We start from the raw sequence: 19,901 nt of genomic DNA on the forward strand, positions 1-19,901 counted from the left end.
CCTGGCTCCCAGAATTAAGAAAACCACTTTCATGGCCTGCTTGACCACTTCTTACTGCACCTTCAGAATCAAGTTGGCTTTTCTTGAAGTAATTAGTATAAATAACATTCTATGAGACAAATATATAGATACTGATAATAATGACAGCATCAATTTTGGGGCCAATGAAAACCTTAATTCCCTTTTCAGAAATTATCAGAAGCTTCATCTGCCGTTGGTGCAGCCAAACAACCAATGGGGTTGATAACTCCAAAGAGCACCATAAATGAGCAAGGAGGCCCTTTTATTGTGGGTTTCCTCCAGACACTGATACCCATTGCCTAAAATCTAAAGAAGTACATTCTCTCTAAGTATGTTTCTCCATAAACATACATTTCTATAAATATTATCAGCAATGTATAATAGCAAAAATTCCCCCAAAAAATAAAAGTTTACAATTCCACAGAGCAGGTACCATGGTGTAATTTCTAAGTGCTACTAGTCATGACAGAAATAAACAACTCACCAATTCCTCTTTCTTGATTCTTTTTTAAAATATTTCACAAGGTTTCTTCCTTACTTTCCCTACCCCCTGCAAATAAAGTCATAGAATCATAGATTTATTAGTGAGAAGGACCTAGTAAATTATATTCTGGCTCTGATATTTACTGCCTGTCTGTCTATTCATGATCTCATAGATCACTATGCATTTCTTCATTTTTAATGAATAGGTTTCATTCCATTATCTTCTCACATTATGCCCCGTGATCTCTTACAATACAAATGGTCACCGATTCTAATGCTTCAACAAAATAGGAATCCCATCTGCAATACCATAAATAAAATGTTATCTTGATTTGGGGATCATTTTTCCTATTGACCATCTCATGCATTTTTCTTATTCATATCTCAACAGAATATATTAAATACAACTAATAACAAGTTGTACTTTGTTTTCAAAATATATGCAGGGGAAAAAAGCAGTTTAGCACCCAAATTTTTAAACTTCAGAACACTGAATAATGGGAAGCATCTAAAAGAACAGTATAATAATTCATAAGTGAAAATCATAAACAGCTCAATAGAAGCAAAAAAGTCAATAAAAAATCAAAAGAAACAAAAAAAAATCTCCTTAAAATGGATTTGGACTAAGTCCAAATGGATTAAGTGAACACCATATCATTGTAGTCTTCAAATAGATGTTGAACACCTCTCAGAAAATTTTAAAGTGGATTCATTATTTCATTATGCACTGGCTAGATAATCTCTCAATTCTCAATTCCTTTCTATCTCTGAGATTATGTAATTAGTGTTTTCATATTTCCATCTGGATAGTGGTACCATATAAATATTGAATCAGGTACTACATGACTGTAGTGACTAGGAAGGTGGAAGGTGATGGATTTCTTAAGCTGGGGATTTTTGAGATGTAGCAGGCTAAATAAACTAATTGGATATCTGCACTATGTTTAGATTAAAATAACGAATATGGATCTACCAAAATGCCTAAGAAGGAGTGAGTCAGCACAAGTCAAAAACAGCAAATGTGCCATGCTGATCAGGAGATCAGCCCACAAGTGACCATTGTACATGATACTTCCAGAATAAGATAAAGGCATTACTACCTTTAAAAAAAGATAGATAAAAGACCAACAAGACAATAGCCCCTTGAGATTTTCATCAATTCACCCATAATTATCAGTGTCTGACTAATATATTGTTGGTGGATCTATAGATTAATCCAAATATTCTGGAAAGCAATATGGAGTTATTCTATTTTTAAAGTGACTATAACGTCCATATTTTTGACATAGAAGTACCACTGCTAAGCTCATATCCTAAGGAACATGAGACAAAAAGAAAGGCTTCATCAATGCCAAAATATTCATAGCAATGATTTTTGTGGTATAAAAGAGCTGGAAACAGTATAGATGAACATTATCTGGAAGATTAGCTAAACAAATTATAAGACAGTAGTTGAATGTAATATAATGTAGTTCAGTCATTTCAACCAGGTCTGTCTATTCATGACCTCATAGATCACTAGCCATGGGGTTTTCTTGGCAAAGATACTGAATTGGTTTGTCATTTCTTTCTTTCTCCAGTGACAAATAGTGGCTAAGTGACTTGTCCAAGATCACATAGCTAGAAAGTTTTCTGAGATTGTATTTAAACTTAGGTCCTTCTGACTCTAAGCTCAGCACTTTATCCACTGTACTACTCAGCTCTCCAAATGCAATATTATTGAATGATAGAAAATGATTAATATGAAGAATTCAGAGAACATGTGAAAAGTGTCATGGAGAAAACATGTATGAACTAGTAAAAAAGTAAATAAGTCACAGCTCTTCTCAGTGATGCAATGATCTAAGACACGTACAAAGGACTCATGAAGGAAAATACTATTCACATCCAAAGAACTGATGGACTCTGACTGCAGATTGAAGCATATTTTCCTCACTTACTTTTTGGGGTGGTTTTTCCTTTTGATCTTTTTTCTTCTAAACAACTGTGACTGATATAGAAATATATTTCATATGATAGCACATGAATAATCTATAGCAAATTGCTTACCATCTTCATAATGGGAAGAGAAAAGGGAGAAAAATTTGGAACTCAAAATCTTATAAAAATGCATGCTAAAAATTGTCTTGAAGTGTAATTGAGAAAAATAAAAAGCTATTTTTAAAAAGTAAATAAATCAAATCAGTCATATATCATGACTATAATGGAAGAAAGAAATATTTTAAATGCCATAAGTGACCAAAGACTGGCCTCAAAGAAGGGCTGAGAAAATAAAATTCCTTCTCCTTCTTTACAAAGTTGAGAGTATATGGTTACAACAAAACTGCCTAAACTGTTAGGAATAAGTCTATTGAGTAGTTTTTTTTTCTTCTCTTTAAATTTAATTTTTGCTATAATTGATGGCTTCTTGGTAAGGAAGCACAGATATATTCAGAAATAAAAGAAATAATATCAGATACTGAGGAAAATAAATCTTAAAGTATCTTTGCTCAGAATATGTGAGTACTCCAATTAACAGGAAATATCTGAGCTTTCAAAATATGTAGTATGTAACTGCATATTAAATGATCAAGAGCATGACAGAAAAAATAATATGTACCTTCCACTTTATTAAGTTCTTTCACAGTATCTCACTTGATCTTTGCAAGAGCACATAGATAAGCAGAATGAATCAAGTATATTATATTTTATTTTTAAAATATTATCTAATCTTTTGTTTTAATGTTACCTAATCTGTAAAAACCAGCTTTTACAGTAATTTCTTCTCTAATATCCTTTCAAAAAACTGTAAGTAATAAAAGAGAAAAAAGTAGTCAGCAATACTATTCCAACCAAATACAAAATTATATATAGTATCCCATCTAATTCCTCTCACCTTTGCAAAGAGGTGCATATAGCATCCTGGGAAAAGGCTACTCATTTCTATTGGAAAATCTAACTTTTTATGGTATCATGGGGGAAAGTGAGTAGGCTTTTTTGTCAGCTTCTCAGTACTTTTGAGTTTTTTGTTTCTCTTTTTAAACTCTCTGAAAGGCATATACATTAAAAGCTAACCTGCAAAATTTCTTGTTAATTAATTATTTGGCTCTCTAAGATAGCAATTTTTTGTTTATTCCATTAATATTTAAACTATTCTGCCTGATTTTGAGAGGTAATGCTTTTTCTTTCAGCTAATGGGTCATTCAATTATGATGTAATTCAGCCCAGGAAGACACCAAGATGAGAAGTAGTTAACCGTATAATTTCAGAAATACATCCCTAATATGTTTAGGAGAATTGCACATGTTTACCCTATATGGGATTTCTTGCTGTCCTGTGAAAGGGAACAAGGAGAGAGGGGAGAGGGAGCCAAATTTGAAACACAAGGTTTTGCAAATGGGAATGTTGAAAACTATCTTTGTATATATTTGGAAAAATAAAATAATATTAAGTGAGCAAAAGAAAAGAAATACCTTCCATTAACCTCCTAAAATATCTTAAAAATTGGCATGTGAATGAGATTTTGTTTCCATATGAGTTTTAGGTGTTCTCATCTGTCCCATTATATTTTTCATTGAAACCAAGCTTTCTTATTTTCATGTTTACATCCCATTAAAGATAAGAGCAATTCATCACTTCAATTGCTATTTATTAAGAAGCAGCTACATGCAGATACTGTGCAAGAGTATGGGAATGCAAAGGCAAAAATGAAATATTCTTTGTCTTAAAGAATCTTTACATTCTATTAGCTACTCAGGGATTATTTATCATATTTTTTAAAATATTATTCATCTCAGTCATCATCCAGAAACATGGGATGGTGAATGGAACACAAGACTTCCAAGTCAGGAACCACATCCCAGATAATGACTAGTGGTATAACTTTTAATATATTATTTAATTCCTCTAGGTTTCAACTTTTTTCATCAATAAAATGAAAGAATTGAACATGCTGGGTATGGGACACTATTTTACAAGTTAAAATGTCTGCAAGATTACTCAAGACAATTTCCAACCTTTCTAATCCCCATTACAGCAATAGTCACTTAGATAATTCAAGCATCATTTGATAACAAAACCAAGGACAAGTCATGAAAGAAAAGAAAAATTAGAGGTACTAAGGACATTTTAGTGAAATTAGAAGCATAAACAATGTCAATGTTCCCCAAAGTACCAGATTCAAGGGAGGATGAGAATATATTTCTAGTCTCATAAGATATTTTATTTAAAATTCTTTTGGTTCAACACCATTCCTAAGATATCCAATTCAGCATCATCATATCCAGGAGGTAAAGATGAGTCACTTTCTTCCACAAGAAGCTCACTGATGTCCATAAGATGAGGCGCCAACCCTGAAATTTTAGGAGGAAAATGATTACTCTATGATATTTTTTGAGAATAATTAAGAAGATGAAATTGCCTCTAGGCAGTCAATAATTTCCCTTAGTTCCAATTAAACACTGGTACCACAATAGTGAAAACTAAAACTATTTTAGAATTAAAACAGGATCTGCTTTGAAAAAAAACTTTTCAGAAGCTACCATACAAGAAATTCACCTGAATGTTAATATCCTTTTTTTTTTTTTTTTTTTTTTTTTTGATCATCTCCAAGTTCTGGACCAAATATCTTAAAAATATTTCTAAGCTAAAAAAAGTTTGATCACAATGGTGTGTTGCAAATATATGCATATATGTCTATGTATATGCAGTAAAGTCTTGCATGTATATTGTACATATTTCCTTTTTTCTGCCACTCAATCCCTTTGCTCCGTGTTGTTTATTATTTACCTCTTCAGTAGTGGAGCCAGGAGAAACACTGCTTGATAAGGCTGCTCCACCATTTGGGAACATACCAAGCATGCTTCTTGAATACCAGTACAACTTCATAATAATGGGGTTGTTGACCTTTCTAAACTTCTTTCTGCTGATGCTCAAATTCTTATTTCTCATCAATCTGGTCCTTATCCAATGAGTTGTTTATTTCATTACATTTGTGAAGTATTGTTGTTTGCCTTCATCATTAGTTTTGCCCTGAAATTTCTCATTCTATATTGTAGCCTTCAGATAGAAAGCACAAGAATCATGTGAATTCTGGGAAGACACAACAGCCTTGATGGTACCATGGACAACTATTCCAAGAGGATTTACACTATTGTTGAGCTCCTTGTTATGGAAGAAATTTTGTAGAAGTGTCTAGGTATTGGGGATGAGTGGAACCAGTGATGCAATGTCATGAAATCTATGATTTATCAAGTTTGGCATCTTTTAAGACTTTTCCCACTGTTCCAATGTACCATGGAAAAGGTCATTCAGGTCTTCAAAGTAGGCATGGGTGATAAAAGGAAAATTGTATCCCTTCCTAATAGGTCTAAGTATCAGTATAGGCCTGGGTACTAGAAAATAGGACATGAATTTATATTTTCAATTGCTTTTTTGTTCTCATTGATATCCTTCTTGTCTTTTTGCTTAAACTCTGAAATGAAATGATTGTCCATGAACTGTGCATACCCTTTAATCCAGCCATGTCTTTACTGGGTTTATATCCCAAACAGATCTTAAAGGAGAGAAAAGGACTCACATGTGCGAAAATGTTTGTGGCATCCCTCTTTGTAGTGACAAACCATTGGAAACTGAGTGGATGCCCATCAGTTGGAAAATGGCTGAATAAGTTATGGTATATAAACATTATGGAATATTGTTGTTCTATAAGAAACAATAAGCACGATTATTTCAGAGAGATTTACATGAACTGAAGCTAAGTAAAGTGAGCAGATCCAGGAGATCATGGTACATGGCAACAAGACTATATGATGATCAATTCTGATGGATGTGGCTCTCTTCAACAATGAGATGATTCAGACCAGTTCCAGTGGTCTTGTGAGCCATCTGCACCCACTATGGGGACTGAGTGTGATTTACAACATGATATTTTCACTCTTTTTGGTGGGGTTTGCTTGCATTTTATTTTCATTTTCATTTTTTCTGGTTTGATTTGATTTTTCTTGTGCAGCAAGATAATTGTATACATATGTATACCTATATTGGATTTAACATATACTACTATTATATTAAACAAATATTGGACTATGTAGGGGAGGGGGCAGGGGAAGGGAGGAATTGGAACATAAAGTTTTGCAAGGATTAATATTGAAGAATTATCCATGCATATATTTTGAAAAATAAAAAAATGAATATTTTTTTTTAATGATTGACCATTTAGTTGTCAGAGTCCTCCCCACCTAAGTGGGTATCTCCAACTGTGGTCTTGACTTCAAAGTTGCCATCATCAATGAAAAGAACAATTACATCTGAAGTACTATCTCCAAGGTCAAAGATCAGCACTCTCAATAGCAACATTTTTGTCCAAGTCACAAGCTACAGTAGCAGCAACTGGTTCAATGATAACTTGTAACACATTACGAGCAGCAATAGTTCCAGCATACTTGCTAGCCGAATGTCACAATACCAATGGGCTAGTATTGTGCCGATAGCATTTGTAGGAATCTTCCTAAGAGAAGATTCAGTAATTTTTTCCATCTTTGCAAAGACCATAGAAGATAATTCTTCTGGATAGAAATTTTTGGTCTCTACTTTGTCCTACACTTCGAACTTGGGCCTAACTGCATCATTCACCACCATGAGAAACCATTGTTCCATGTCTGACCACAAAACTGCATCCTCAAGTCTGCGACCATTCAGACACATGGCATCAAAGACTACATTAGTGAGGTTCATTGAAATGTGTTTCTTTGTAGCATGCACAATTAAATATTCTGTTTGGTGAAGGAGACAAAGTTTGGAATGGTCCTATTTCCTTGGTTATTATCAATAACTTCCACTATCCTAGGTGGAAAAACTTCCACACAGGATCAATGTCGCTTGCAGGTTCTTTCAACATTGTTGCTAGAATATTGTATACACTGCTGATTGGTGTGAAATGAGTAGGGTTATTGCTGCAAAATCCCATGCTACCTTGTTTTAAAGAGATATATATATGTATTATATATGTGTCATCTGGCACCAGATTGTTTCCTTTCCTACAGAAAACCTAATGACAAAACCTACAAATTTAAAAAGTAAAATGAATGAAAGACAATCTTATATGAGTCCAAAAAATCAATTATAAAATGTTGGATTGGAAATTAGAAAGGGGACTTTTATATAATAAAGAGAAGAGAATGTAAATGTGAACATGTATATTGTCAGAAAGAAACCTTCCAAATTCATCCTTTAACAAAAGGTTGGTAGTGATAGGGCATTCTTAAAATAGCAGGCAGAGGAAGTTTTACCTGTTAAAAAAAAATAAATCCATGGCTTCACCACTGCCTATGTATCTAAGCAGATGTCAAAACTTCCATATATACATATATATATATATATATATATATATACACATATACACAAATATATACAAATATATACAAATATACACATATACACATATATGTGTGTATATATGTGTATTGTGTATGTATATGTATTATATGTGTATATGTATACTGCAAATATATGTATATACACATATGTGTATATGTATATGTTGTGTATGCATGTTTATTATATATGTATGTGTATATTGTAATGTGTATATATGTGTATGTGTGTGTATATATATATATATATATATATGTGAGTATATATATATATATATATATATATATATATATATATATATATATACATACAAAAAAAAGGAAATAGAAATAATGGTTGAAATATGAAGACCTGAGGAAGTGACAACTTTTTCCTCCTCCTCCTCCTCCTCTTCTTCTCCCCCCTCTCCATCATCTTCTTTCTTGGTCAAATGTTTCTCACTTTCTTCAATATCATCATACTCTTCTGACAGACTGATATCTTTCTCTTTCACCTCTTCATATTTCTCCCCCATTGCAAGGTCTTCATAGATGCCCTCAGTAAGAAGATCCTGATTTGTCTTGGAAACTGGAAAGAGAAGATATGAAGGAAATAGGGAGAATTCACATAAGTATCTAAAATAGGTTGATCATATATATTGACTTTTAAAGATAATTGCCATAACTACTCTGTTCTAAGTTCATTGACTTTGTCCAAACAAAAAGTTATTTCTCATGTCAATATAGATTCTTTTTCTTCAGATTAACCCTGTTTCTGTTGTTCAGTACAGGAATGAATCAAAAATGTCTCATGATATACTATGGGCCCTACTCTACAAGAGGAGAGTTGATAGAATCATTTTGATATAAAACTCATAATGAAGCTTTACATTAATGTCATTTGCTATTTATGATAACAGAGGATCCTAGCTATGAAATTAAGTCACCTCGTGTAACTGAATACTTAATATTAATGGTGTTCACAACACAGAAACAGAGTGCTAGTGACTTGACTTATCTATTGCCAAGAGGAAGACAATAGACAGGAAGTAAATAAGGCCATCAGCACTTAGCCAAGTCATACTCACTTGGGTAACTCACTTTGGGTAACTGCCCAAAACAGAAAGACAATGAGTAAAGAGATTAGAGAAATAAGCATTTGTATAGAAACTTTAAAGTAATTTCTCTGTAGCCATTGTCCAGCTAGTAGACAAAGTGCCAGACCTGATGTCAGGAAGACCCCTTTTCCTGAGTTCAACTTTGGCCTCAGACATTTACTAGATGTGTGACCATGAGCAAATACTTAACCCTGTTTACCTCAGTTTCCTCAGCTGTAAAATGAACTGGAAAAGGAACTGGTCAACCATTTTGGTTAATTTTTCAAGAAAAGCTTAATTGGGAGGATGAAGAGTCAAACATAATTGAAGTAACTGAACAACAGAAAAATAAAACCATTATTAGACTCTCTTTTGATTTTCCTCAGATTCTTATTGCAATATATTAATTGTTGCATGAGAAGATATATAGCTGAATAAGATCTTGCAATCCAAGGTATTCTCCACTGGTATTTTATTAAGATTCTTCCCTGATTGACCTGCTATATAAGTTTTTGTGTCTCCCTTTGAGATCTATCAATCTAGGATTGCCTTGTCTTTGCTGCCTCAGAGAGTGGAGACTTCGGTATGCTCATTTATGTCTGCATTTGGACAGTAAGGAAAAAACAGGGGACTACCACGAGCTTTTTATATGATAAATTTAGCAGACACTGGTAAGAATTTCTCTCAAAATTGGCCATAAAAATTGTTGGCTTTGTCTAGCTCTAAAGCTCCCCCTATTAGCACTCCAGAGGAACTACCCCTAAGGAAAGAACAGTACCCCAACAGAAGGTTCTATTCATTGAGAAGATTCAGAACCCAAGAAATATGTGTTTCATGATATCTACAGATTGTGGTAGATGTGCTATCCCCTCCTCAAATTGTGTAGTGTTACATCAGTGCAGAGTATGACATATGCAGAGTAAAGGCATAAGTTCTTCAGAGATATCACTTTTGCTGTTCAAAATACATTCAATCAGTGTCTCAGTCTGTAAGCTGCTGACTTCTGGGAGTTATTTCAAGAGAAATGGACATCCAGAAGCACACCAAGCATTGTATTTTTCATCTGTACTTAACTCCAGTAATATATACATCAAAACTGAATGCAATAAATAGGTAAATGCTTTCAACAGCTGAATATTTTTACATATATGCATTCTTTTTTCAAATATATGTACATACTATTGAGATTAAGACATAAATTACTTTCTTAATCCATAATGTATTATGTATACTTAACCCATAATATATAATTATAGACTTCTCTCAAATGTATACACGTATAGGTATTAAAGGGATTAGCAAGATACAAATTAAGTTAAGCAATTGCTTAGTTCATGTCAGTCTCATCATCAAGGATTTTCGCAACCACTGAATGGCAGTACAATTATTATCATGTTGAAATATACTATATTTTCTTTTTATATTTGAAACAGTTAGCATGTATTAGGCACAAAATAAGTATTTGTAGAATTAAATTGAACATCATACCACACTAAAAATGGCTTTGAATTGCCAAAACCTATGGCACATAGAGGATAAAAAGGATCTTTTCAAGCTGAGAGGTCATGCTCAACCAGCCCAATAGACACAGTGAGAAACTAAAGTCAAAATGACTACTCATTCAAAAACAGTCATGAAAGAAGGCAGTATAAAAGTATACCATGTCCAGGACACTTATCAAGACACCCACTGATATCCACCTATACCTAAATAATAAATAATCCTTCTGGCCTTACTTTAAGCAAATATGGTCAAAGCAAAGAAGGCTTAATAGAGGAACAAAAAAATTAGTATATCACCCAAATACCTGTCATTGTGAAAGAAACAGAAGCCATACATTCACAGACTTCTAATGCAATCATAACTATTCACACAAGAAATAGTCATGGGCTAGTGAGGGATAGTGAGGTCATTTTAAATGTTTCACATCCTTGATTAAAGACTTCAAGCAGTAATCCTGATATAGCAGAAGATTATTCTCACACAATATAAAGAAAATCAGTATCTCAAACATTCCAGATGATTTTCCATTAGAAGCTTTTTTTAACTAATTGATATTCTTTAATACTATCTATGCCCTCTAACCACTTACCCTGGCAGAATACTTTCTTATTCCACATCTGCGCCCCAAGAAATATTAAAACAAAGCAGAGAAGTGTTCCAAGGACAAAACAGATGATCTTTAGTGTATTATCTCCTTCTTGGGCTGGTGACAGGGAACCTTAAAAGGACCAGATTCCAAAAAATCCATGAGGTGAATTTGTTTTTCCTTCTCACCCCAATAGGCCTATAAATCCTGAACTGTTTTCCCACTTTCTATGAGGAAGTTAATGTTAGAAGGCTTGTTTCCTGTAGATGCTCTAAGATGTTCTTGTCTTGTTGGGTCACCAATTCAAAATAGTTCTCTTAGCAATACTAGATCAAATTATATTACGTTCACATTTTAAAGTCATTTATGGTTTTTAAAATGTCCCTCTTGCCCCCCCATACACACATCACCACCACCAATAGCAACAACCCTCAGAAGATGTGCAAGTATTCCTTATCTTCATTGTAGAGATGAGGTACAGGTTTTGGAGTGTTGGAGTAAGAAGTGGAATCCAGGACTTCTGGTTCATGCTCCAACATCTGCTTTAGGGACAGAACAAACAGGGGATTTGGAGCTATAAAGGAGAGGAGGCTCACCTCTTCCAGGCAGTAGTACTGTCTTCTCTTTCTGACCTGCAGAGAGAGAGAAAAATTAAGTTAAAGAAAAAATATGTGCAATCATATGGAGAGCTATTGTAGTCTCTTAAATCGTGTAAACTTTGTCATTAATGATACAAGTCAACCAATTTTTACTTGCACATTTTTCTTTTAGAGTTCATTCCACAGAACCTGATTAGTGATGTCCATAGTCACTATGGGATAGTCTTTCTCTACCCTGCCCATACTCTGCTCAGGGTCCCACCACTCACCAGAGCAATTCACAGCTGCATCTTCCTTGTGACCACAATCACTGTGTCCCCAGGGCTCTGCGGGACAGTCCCACAGAGACAGTTCAGTGCCCTTGCACTGCACCTCATCCAACCAAACAGTCCCTTTCCCTGGTCCAAAAGCAGCTTCTCCTGGAGCAGATATAGCCGGGCCACAGCCCAGCTGCCGACACACAACTTCAGCATCTTCCAAATCCCAGGAATCATCACATACTGTTCCCCAAGAGCCGGCATGCCAGACCTCTACTCGGCCAGAGCAGCTGTTCTCTCCATCTGTGACACGCAGCCTGTTTGTCCCTGAAATTGCAGCCACTAGGATTTACTGAGAGAGATAAACAGATAGGTAGACAGACCTGTCCTTTCCTTACTTACTGACACATGATAAAAGTGATGGAATAAATACCTGTGCAGTCTTGGCTGGCTGAACAATTGAACCTCTCCCCTGCACTCTCTGAAGTCTTCTTTGTCCATCCTATAGGCATAAAGAATTGGGAAATATTAGACGAAATGATATTACAGTATTGAAAGAATGAGCTATTCCTGTTATGGTGGAGAACAAAATTTCTTAACTAAAATATCAAAAGTAGATTAGTATCATAGCAAACATGGAACAAAAAAAAAAGGGTAATGCAATCTTGGGCTGTATTCTGAGAACCACAGACACAGAAATATATCACCTTCAACAAAATAAGAGATAAATATCCTTACTGTATGTGCCATGGTCAAACCACATTTGAAGTATTGTGTTCTAGTCTCTATATTTTTAAGAAGGGCAGTAAGAAGCTGGAGCCTGTGAGAGGGGATCAGTATACTGAGAAGACTGAAAAACATTCTATGTGGAGATCAAAGAGATAAGGAAGAAATGATAGATGATGTCAAACATTAAAAGGCTATGTTATGGCAGAGAAAACAACTTTATATTGTTTAACTTCAGAAGGTAACAGTAGGAGAATGGGTAAAAGTTTCTGAGAAGCAGGATTTGCCTCAACTGCATAAGAAAACTTTTTAACAGTTAGGATTACCCAGCACTTAAATGGGCCACAGTGGCGGATTGTGAATTTTCTAGCCCTAGAGGCCTTAAGACTGGGTGACCACTTGTCAGGAATTTGGGGAAAGGGATTCCTGTTTAGGAATGGAATGTCAGTTCTCAGGTCCCCTTCAATTATGATTCTATGATCTATGTATGGCAGGTCACTTTCAGCAACTTTACAGATCTACAAAAGAAATTAGAAACTGAATGGCAACCTAAGGTGCCAGCATTAGAATATAAGGATTAAGATATCAGAACCTTCACACGTTATCCAAGCTTCATCTCCTCGGGAACATGAGTGTGGATGCCAGGATGCTGACGGGCACTGCCACAAAGAGTTAGTATACAAGCTACGGCATTCAATTTTATCCAGCCAATTCACTTCTGAGCCTCTGTAGGGCACTGGTTTATTCTCCAGCCAGCCCTCTTTTCCACACTTCAACTGCTTGCATATAATTCCCAGAGAGAGTTCCTTCAGGGAATTGCTACACACTCTTCCCCATGTTCCATTGTAGAAAACTTCTAGCCACCCAGCACAGTTACGAGTCTCACTGATCAGCCTCAGAGCTTTAAAGTCTAGAAGAAAAAGATAAATCAGTCTTGTACTGGTTTGTGTCATTATAAATTCATAGAGTCACATAATTAGAAAGAGCTTTCTTAATTAAGAAATCCATCATCTTTAAAAAAAATATGTGATAATGCTAAGACCAGAATCCAAGTCTCCTGATCCCCAAGTAAGCAGATACTTAATCCCACTGAAGCTGCTCAGTGGATAGAGCAGCAGGATTGGAATCAGGAAGATTCCCTTCATGAGTTCAAAACTTGCCTCAGACACTTCCTAGCTGTGTGATCCAAAGCAAATTATGAAACCTTATTTGCCTCAGTTTCCTTTTCTACAAAATGAGTAGAGAAGCATATGATAAACTGCTCCAGTATCTTTGCCAAGAAAACTCCAAATAGGGTGATAATCAGACAGCACTGAAATGACTGAACAATGCATACCTTATTAAGGGTCAAGCTCAATGAAGAAAGAAAGAAAGAAAGAAAGAAAGAAAGAAAGAAAGAAAGAAAGAAAGAAAGAAAGAAAGAAAGAAAGAAAGAAAGAAAGAAGAAAGAAAGAAAGAAAGAAAGAAAGAAAGAAAGAAAGAAAGAAAGAAAGAAAGAAAGAAAGAAAGAAAGAAAGAAAGAAAGAAAGAAAGAAAGAAAGAAGAAAGGAAAAGAAAGGAAGAAAGAAAGGAAAAGAAAGAAAGAAAGAAAGAAAGAAAGAAAGAAAGAAAGAAAGAAAGAAAGAAAGAAAGAAAGAAAGAAAGAAAGAAAGAAAGAAAGAAAGAAAGAAAGAAAGAAAGAAAGAAAGAAAGAAAGAAAGAAAGAAAGAAAGAAAGAAAGAAAGAAAGAAAGAAAGAAAGAAAGAAAGAAAGAAAGAAAGAAAGAAAGGAAGGAAGAAAGGAAGGAAGGAAGAAAGGAAGAAAGGAAAAGAAAGGAAGAAAGAAAGGAAAAGAAAGAAAGAAAGGAAAAGAAAGGAAAAGAAAGAAAGAAAGGAAGAAAGGAAGGAAGGAAGGAAGGAAGGAAGGAAGGAAGGAAGGAAGGAAGGAAGGAAGGAAGGAAGGAAGGAAGGAAGGAAGGAAGGAAGGAAGGAAGGAAGGAAGGAAGGAAGGAAGGAAGGAAGGAAGGAAGGAAGGAAGGAAGGAAGGAAGGAAGGAAAGATCCAGTGACATCTTGCATAGTCTCTAAAAGTTATCTCTGGCATTCCTTTCCATATTTGCAACTCAATAAAAATTAATCTAGAAAATATAGTGGATGTTTCCTGGGTGTTCTAGAGAACTCTCTAATTCTTACTTCTTTGAAATATTTCAATTTCCCCAGTTCTTCGTGATTTGAAAAATGGAAGAAATGATGGAGGAGGTTGCAGAATTTTGGATCTGGAATTATAGGAACAGAAATGAAATCCCAGCCCCTGCCACTGGCTTTGTAACCTCAGAGAGGTCATAACTTCTCTATGTTTCAGCTGTCTCATCTGCAAAATGGCAAGTTTAGACTAGACCTATACAAGTTCCATCTGATTCCAAATCTATAATGCTAAAAATTGCTAGGACAAAAATTTAAAGATAAATCCCTCCTCTCCCACCATTCCCATCATCCCCTCCTTTCCTCAAGTACCTCTGCATGAATGAAATATGGTGTCTGTGTTTCAACTTGTCCACTCAGGACTTTATGCTTCTATAGGCTTATGTAGGCATTTGTAACTCTCAAAAAAGTATATTGAGTTTTGATGCAATGAAATGTCCTACTAAGATTTTTCTCATCTATGTGGTCTTTGGAAAGTCCCTTAAACACATTGAACTTCAGTATTCATATACTGAATTCATATACATATACTGAATACATAAACTGGTACTTGGACTAGATCAGGTGATCTCAACTCTTTTTGTGTCACATGCCCATTTGGGAGTGTCTGGTCTAGAAGTCCCTAGACTTCTCAGAGTACTATTTTAAAATATATAATATTTCCTAGGATGCCAATTACACTAGAATAGTTAAGAAAGTATTTTTAAACAATTTGCCAGATCTCAAGTGAGAAAATTTTAAATTGAATAAACTCTGATCTCTTCCAGCTGATAATGTGCCACAAACCAGCTTTAATTTACTTAAGAGCTGATTGGTAAATGTTCAGTGTGAGCACTCACACTTAGAAATCAGCAACTACAAATAAGAGTTTTATTTATTGTTTATTGTCTAGATTTTTTTAAAGTGATGGGAAAATATCAATAACAAAAACTAAAGTGTATCATGCATGTATTTTCAAATTTTGGGTTTTTTGAGAGCCAGTGATTAAATATTTATTGACACACCTCTGATTCCAGATTCTAATCCTTTAATCCAATGGCTTCCATTTATGATTCAGGCTGTGGTTTGGAAATGAAAGGGTGACTAGCAGAGTTTTCAAGTGAACATCACTTTTTTGTAATTTTCTTTGAATATCTTTGAAGCTCAGTGTCCCCAGGAATAGGAAGAAATATATTTCATTTATCTAAAAACTCTTTCCAGACAGATTTCTTAGGAAGATAAGTAGTATGTCCAATATAAATGTTCTATCCTAAGTAAATCTTATTGATGATGGAATACTCAATCTGAAGTAAGGTATTTCTAGTCATGTTTAAATCCCACGCTTGAGCCCCACTCCAGGGAACTACCCTCTACTTGTGATACTGAAAGCAGGGAGACCTTTTGAGTCCCTTAAAGGAGTATCTAAGAAAGAATGGGACAGTTGAAGATTAAGTGAGCATAATCAGAGCCAAAGTCCTGACCTGAACAGAGAACACTGGCATCCTCCTTGTGTCTGCAGTCATGCTGGCCCCAGCCTCGGGACGGGCACTGCCAGAGTTCAGACTCATTACCAGAGCAGCTCAGCTCATCCAGCCAGATGGGACCAGACCCTACTCCATAGTGAGCAGATCCCATGGCACTGAGAGCCACACCACAGTCCAGCTGCCTGCAGACCACATTGGCATCAGATAGGTCCCAGGAATCATCACACACTGTGCCCCAGGTGCCATTGTGGTATATCTCCACTCTCCCAGCACAGCGGCCAGTGCCATTCACCAGCCGGATTCTTCTGCTCCCTAAGGGACAAGGTCTATCATTAAGGATGAAAATGAGAGACCAGGGAGGATGCTAGAGGTCTGGGCAGCTTCTCACCTGAGCAGATGACACCAACATCCTGAGTGATCCCCACTGGAGGCAGGACAGATGTGGAGATGTTACACTGGTTCAGCTGGGTCTCATTGCCTATACACTTCATGCTGCTTGAAACTACAGGTCTCATCCCTGGGCCTGATGTAAGAGAGGTATAGACTCTCTCTGCCTTTCCACATTGGAGATGCCCACACAACACCTGAGCACCATTAACATCCCAATCATCACTCTGGACTGGGCCCCAAGCTCCATGCAGAAAAATCTCCAATTTCCCATCACAACGGCTCTGTCCATCCCTCAAACGGAGAGAATCTAAGTCCAGGGAGAGGGGCAAAAGAAATGAAGCAAATGTTTAAAAGAGTTTCAATTTGTTGTTTGGGTTTTAGTAGGATGGAGAAACTTTTCCAGGAAATAAACAAATTAGCCTGTTTTGACTGAAGATACTTAGTTATTAGCATATTGCTTAGGATCATGAGAATTTTGGAAATGATGAGAACAAAACAAAGTGGAAAGAATAAGTAAGAGATAAAGATCACATTAAAGGATAAGCTCCTTTGGATAATTTTTCCTTTTTGGGCAACATATACTCAGATGTAATCCAGGGAGTCTTGACTTCAATGTTAATGAATTTGATTAGACAAAGACTATGATAAGCAAATGTAGCCCAATGTAATGGAAAGAGCTCTGGGCTAAGGGAATGGAGATGGAGGCAAGAAGTGACATTCAGTCAAGATGCTGCTTCAACAAGAGGCAGAACACATCACTCCCACAACCTACTCCAGTGAAATCCTGAAACTGGCATCAGGCCAAATAATAAAGAAATTCTGTGAAAAACTGTAAGGGCCCTTTAAATGGGCGGACACAGTGCATCGGGATTGAGGCCCAGAAGTAATTTCTGTGGATATTAGGACTGCCCTTGGGCGGGATCCTGGCCATATTGAGATAGCTTCGTAATGGGTGACTCTCTCGCTGATTGGCTGTGTGTGTGACCTCACAGGCCCTATATAAGCCCACTGCAGGCAGCAACCGCCCTCTTTAACCTCCTGCTGTTCACCCTGGCTCCTAGCCTGGGTGGCCAAGCCAAGATGGGTAGCCGAAAGAGGTAAGGATTTTGGTAGTGAACACGTGGGTCTTCTGACCAGGTGTTCACTTGGGAACCAACAAGTCAGGGCATCAGCTAGGGCATTATGTGAGTAGGTATAATAAAGGCTTTTAAGATTACACGTGGCTGTTCTTGAGTGCGCTACCGGTTACTAAGCTATAGATTCAAGAGATTGTGGCCAGAGACCTTAGAAGGCCTCAGAGGAGGCGAGCCGGGTAGAGCTCACACTGCAAAGGACAGTGGTCAAAGGTACTCTGGTGGGTCTAGGACAGACTAGTAATTGTAACTGCCAGGAGAGCACGTTACAAAAAACTACTGTGATTTTTCCCACTCTAGAACTGCATTAAAAAATCAATTGAGTGTCCACAGGAAATTGGAAAGAGGACTGCCAAAAAGTCTTTTGCTACACAGGATAGCCTACCAACCCAACCAGAGACTGGCCAGGTGCCTATGCCACCTCCAAGGTTCTGTGTCCAGAGGCAAAAAGAATAGAGGGCTCCCCCAGAAAAAGTCATACATTGAGGAATGTGGAAGTCTCAGGAAAAAGCATTAAGCAAAAACCAGCAGAATACTGCAGGCCTCAGAATCTGAACACCTAAGGCTAAGGGATTGGGAGATCTCTAATACTGTCTTTAGATGTCATATACAGTGTTCTGAATTTCAAAAAAAGCAGAAGGATTAAATCCTGGTAGATGGAGTTCAATAAGAACCCAGATAAAGATTATCAGAGCTAATCAGTCATCTGAAAGGACACCAAGGGACAGAGATCAGACTCTGGCACAAAGCCCCAATTCAGAGATCAGACTCTGGCACAAAGCCCCAATTCAGGAAACAAAGCTGGAGAAACAAATAAGTTAAAGAAAATACAAACTAGTAACAAATCTAGAGATTTTCAAAAACAACAAAACAACTATAAGCAGAAACTCAAAATAAATAACATTTTCCACAAAGACTATATGATAATCAGAAGAATTAAGAAATACAAATAAATAAATAAATAAATAAATAAATAAATAGATAAATAGATAAATAAATAAATAAGTGAATAAATAAATAAATGGAGAGAGAATAAATAGCATAGTAAAAAAAGGAGGTAAATCATACTCAAATATGGACTGCTAGAAAACTAAAATAGATCAAACGGAAATCAATGATGTCATGAGATAGCCAGAAATATTAGAACAAAAACAAAATACTGGAAAAGAGAAGTTATAAAATATGTGATGTCACAGCTAATATGGAAAAGGTTGCCAAGAAGAGGTTCATTTAAGAATCCCTAGACTTCCTCAAATTCATAATTTCTTTTTAAGATTGAACTATATTTCAAGAAATCTTTTATAAACACTGCCTAGTTTGTTAGAACTGGTAGACAAAATAAAGATGCAAACAATGCATTAATCTTCCTCTGAAAGAAACTCCCAAAGGAAAGATCACAGGAATGAGTTAGTCAAAATCCTGAACTTCTACCAAACACATACACACACACACATACACAAACACAGTAAGTATATAGAAAGAAGTACCAAGGAACTATAGTCAAGATTATATAAAACTAGACATGTATAAATGAAAGGAAGACTTGAAATACAATATTACAAAAGAGAGAGACTTACAATTAAGAATAACATCCTCGGGGCAGCTAGGTGGCGCAGTGGATAGAGCACCTGCCCTGAATTCAGGAGGACACGAGTTCAAATCTGATCTCAGACACTTAACACTTCCTAGCTGTGTGACCCTGGGCAAGTCACTTAACACCAGCCTCAGAAAAAAATAATAATAATAGCATCCTCTAAAGTAAGTATAATCCTCTGGGAAGGAAATGGTAGATCTTTCATGGAAAAGAGGGTGTTAAAATAGTTTTGATGCAAAGACCAGAGCTGAGTAATAACTTTGAAATATAAGCGTAAGAGCTGAAGAAAAAATATCTAGAAAAACAAATATATTTGAGTAATTTAAAACGAGCTATATAATGATACAATGCTAACATTATAATAAAGAGAAAAGAAACAAATAACCAGAATCTTAGGGAATATTTTATATTAATTCAGATAACTTGGAACTAGATAAACAAACTATGGGATACAAATGTAGCAAATACTTGTACAAAAATAGCAAAATAAAAAGTACAAAAGAAAAGATTTTACAGAACCCTAGTTAATTTGAATTAGA

General features: G+C 35.8%; 1 protein-coding gene across 1 annotated transcript in view; it reads right to left on the reverse strand.

The window, feature by feature from the left end:
- Positions 1-4,250: 4,250 nt before the first annotated feature.
- Positions 4,251-19,901, reverse strand: part of LOC141558696 (scavenger receptor cysteine-rich domain-containing protein SCART1-like) — a 55,006-nt gene continuing 39,355 nt past the window's right edge. The window contains exons 6-14 of the mRNA XM_074296283.1: positions 16,634-16,942; positions 16,243-16,557; positions 13,196-13,513; positions 12,311-12,379; positions 11,890-12,204; positions 11,618-11,653; positions 11,025-11,153; positions 8,209-8,424; positions 4,251-4,835 (exon numbers count right to left, since the gene is read on the reverse strand). Coding sequence (XP_074152384.1) covers positions 4,705-4,835; positions 8,209-8,424; positions 11,025-11,153; positions 11,618-11,653; positions 11,890-12,204; positions 12,311-12,379; positions 13,196-13,513; positions 16,243-16,557; positions 16,634-16,942 — 1,838 coding nt within the window. The 3' untranslated portion in view covers positions 4,251-4,704. The remainder of the gene's footprint in view (positions 4,836-8,208; positions 8,425-11,024; positions 11,154-11,617; positions 11,654-11,889; positions 12,205-12,310; positions 12,380-13,195; positions 13,514-16,242; positions 16,558-16,633; positions 16,943-19,901) is intronic.

This window comes from Sminthopsis crassicaudata, chromosome 2, assembly GCF_048593235.1.
Source record: "Sminthopsis crassicaudata isolate SCR6 chromosome 2, ASM4859323v1, whole genome shotgun sequence".
Taxonomy (NCBI): Eukaryota; Metazoa; Chordata; class Mammalia; order Dasyuromorphia; family Dasyuridae; genus Sminthopsis; species Sminthopsis crassicaudata.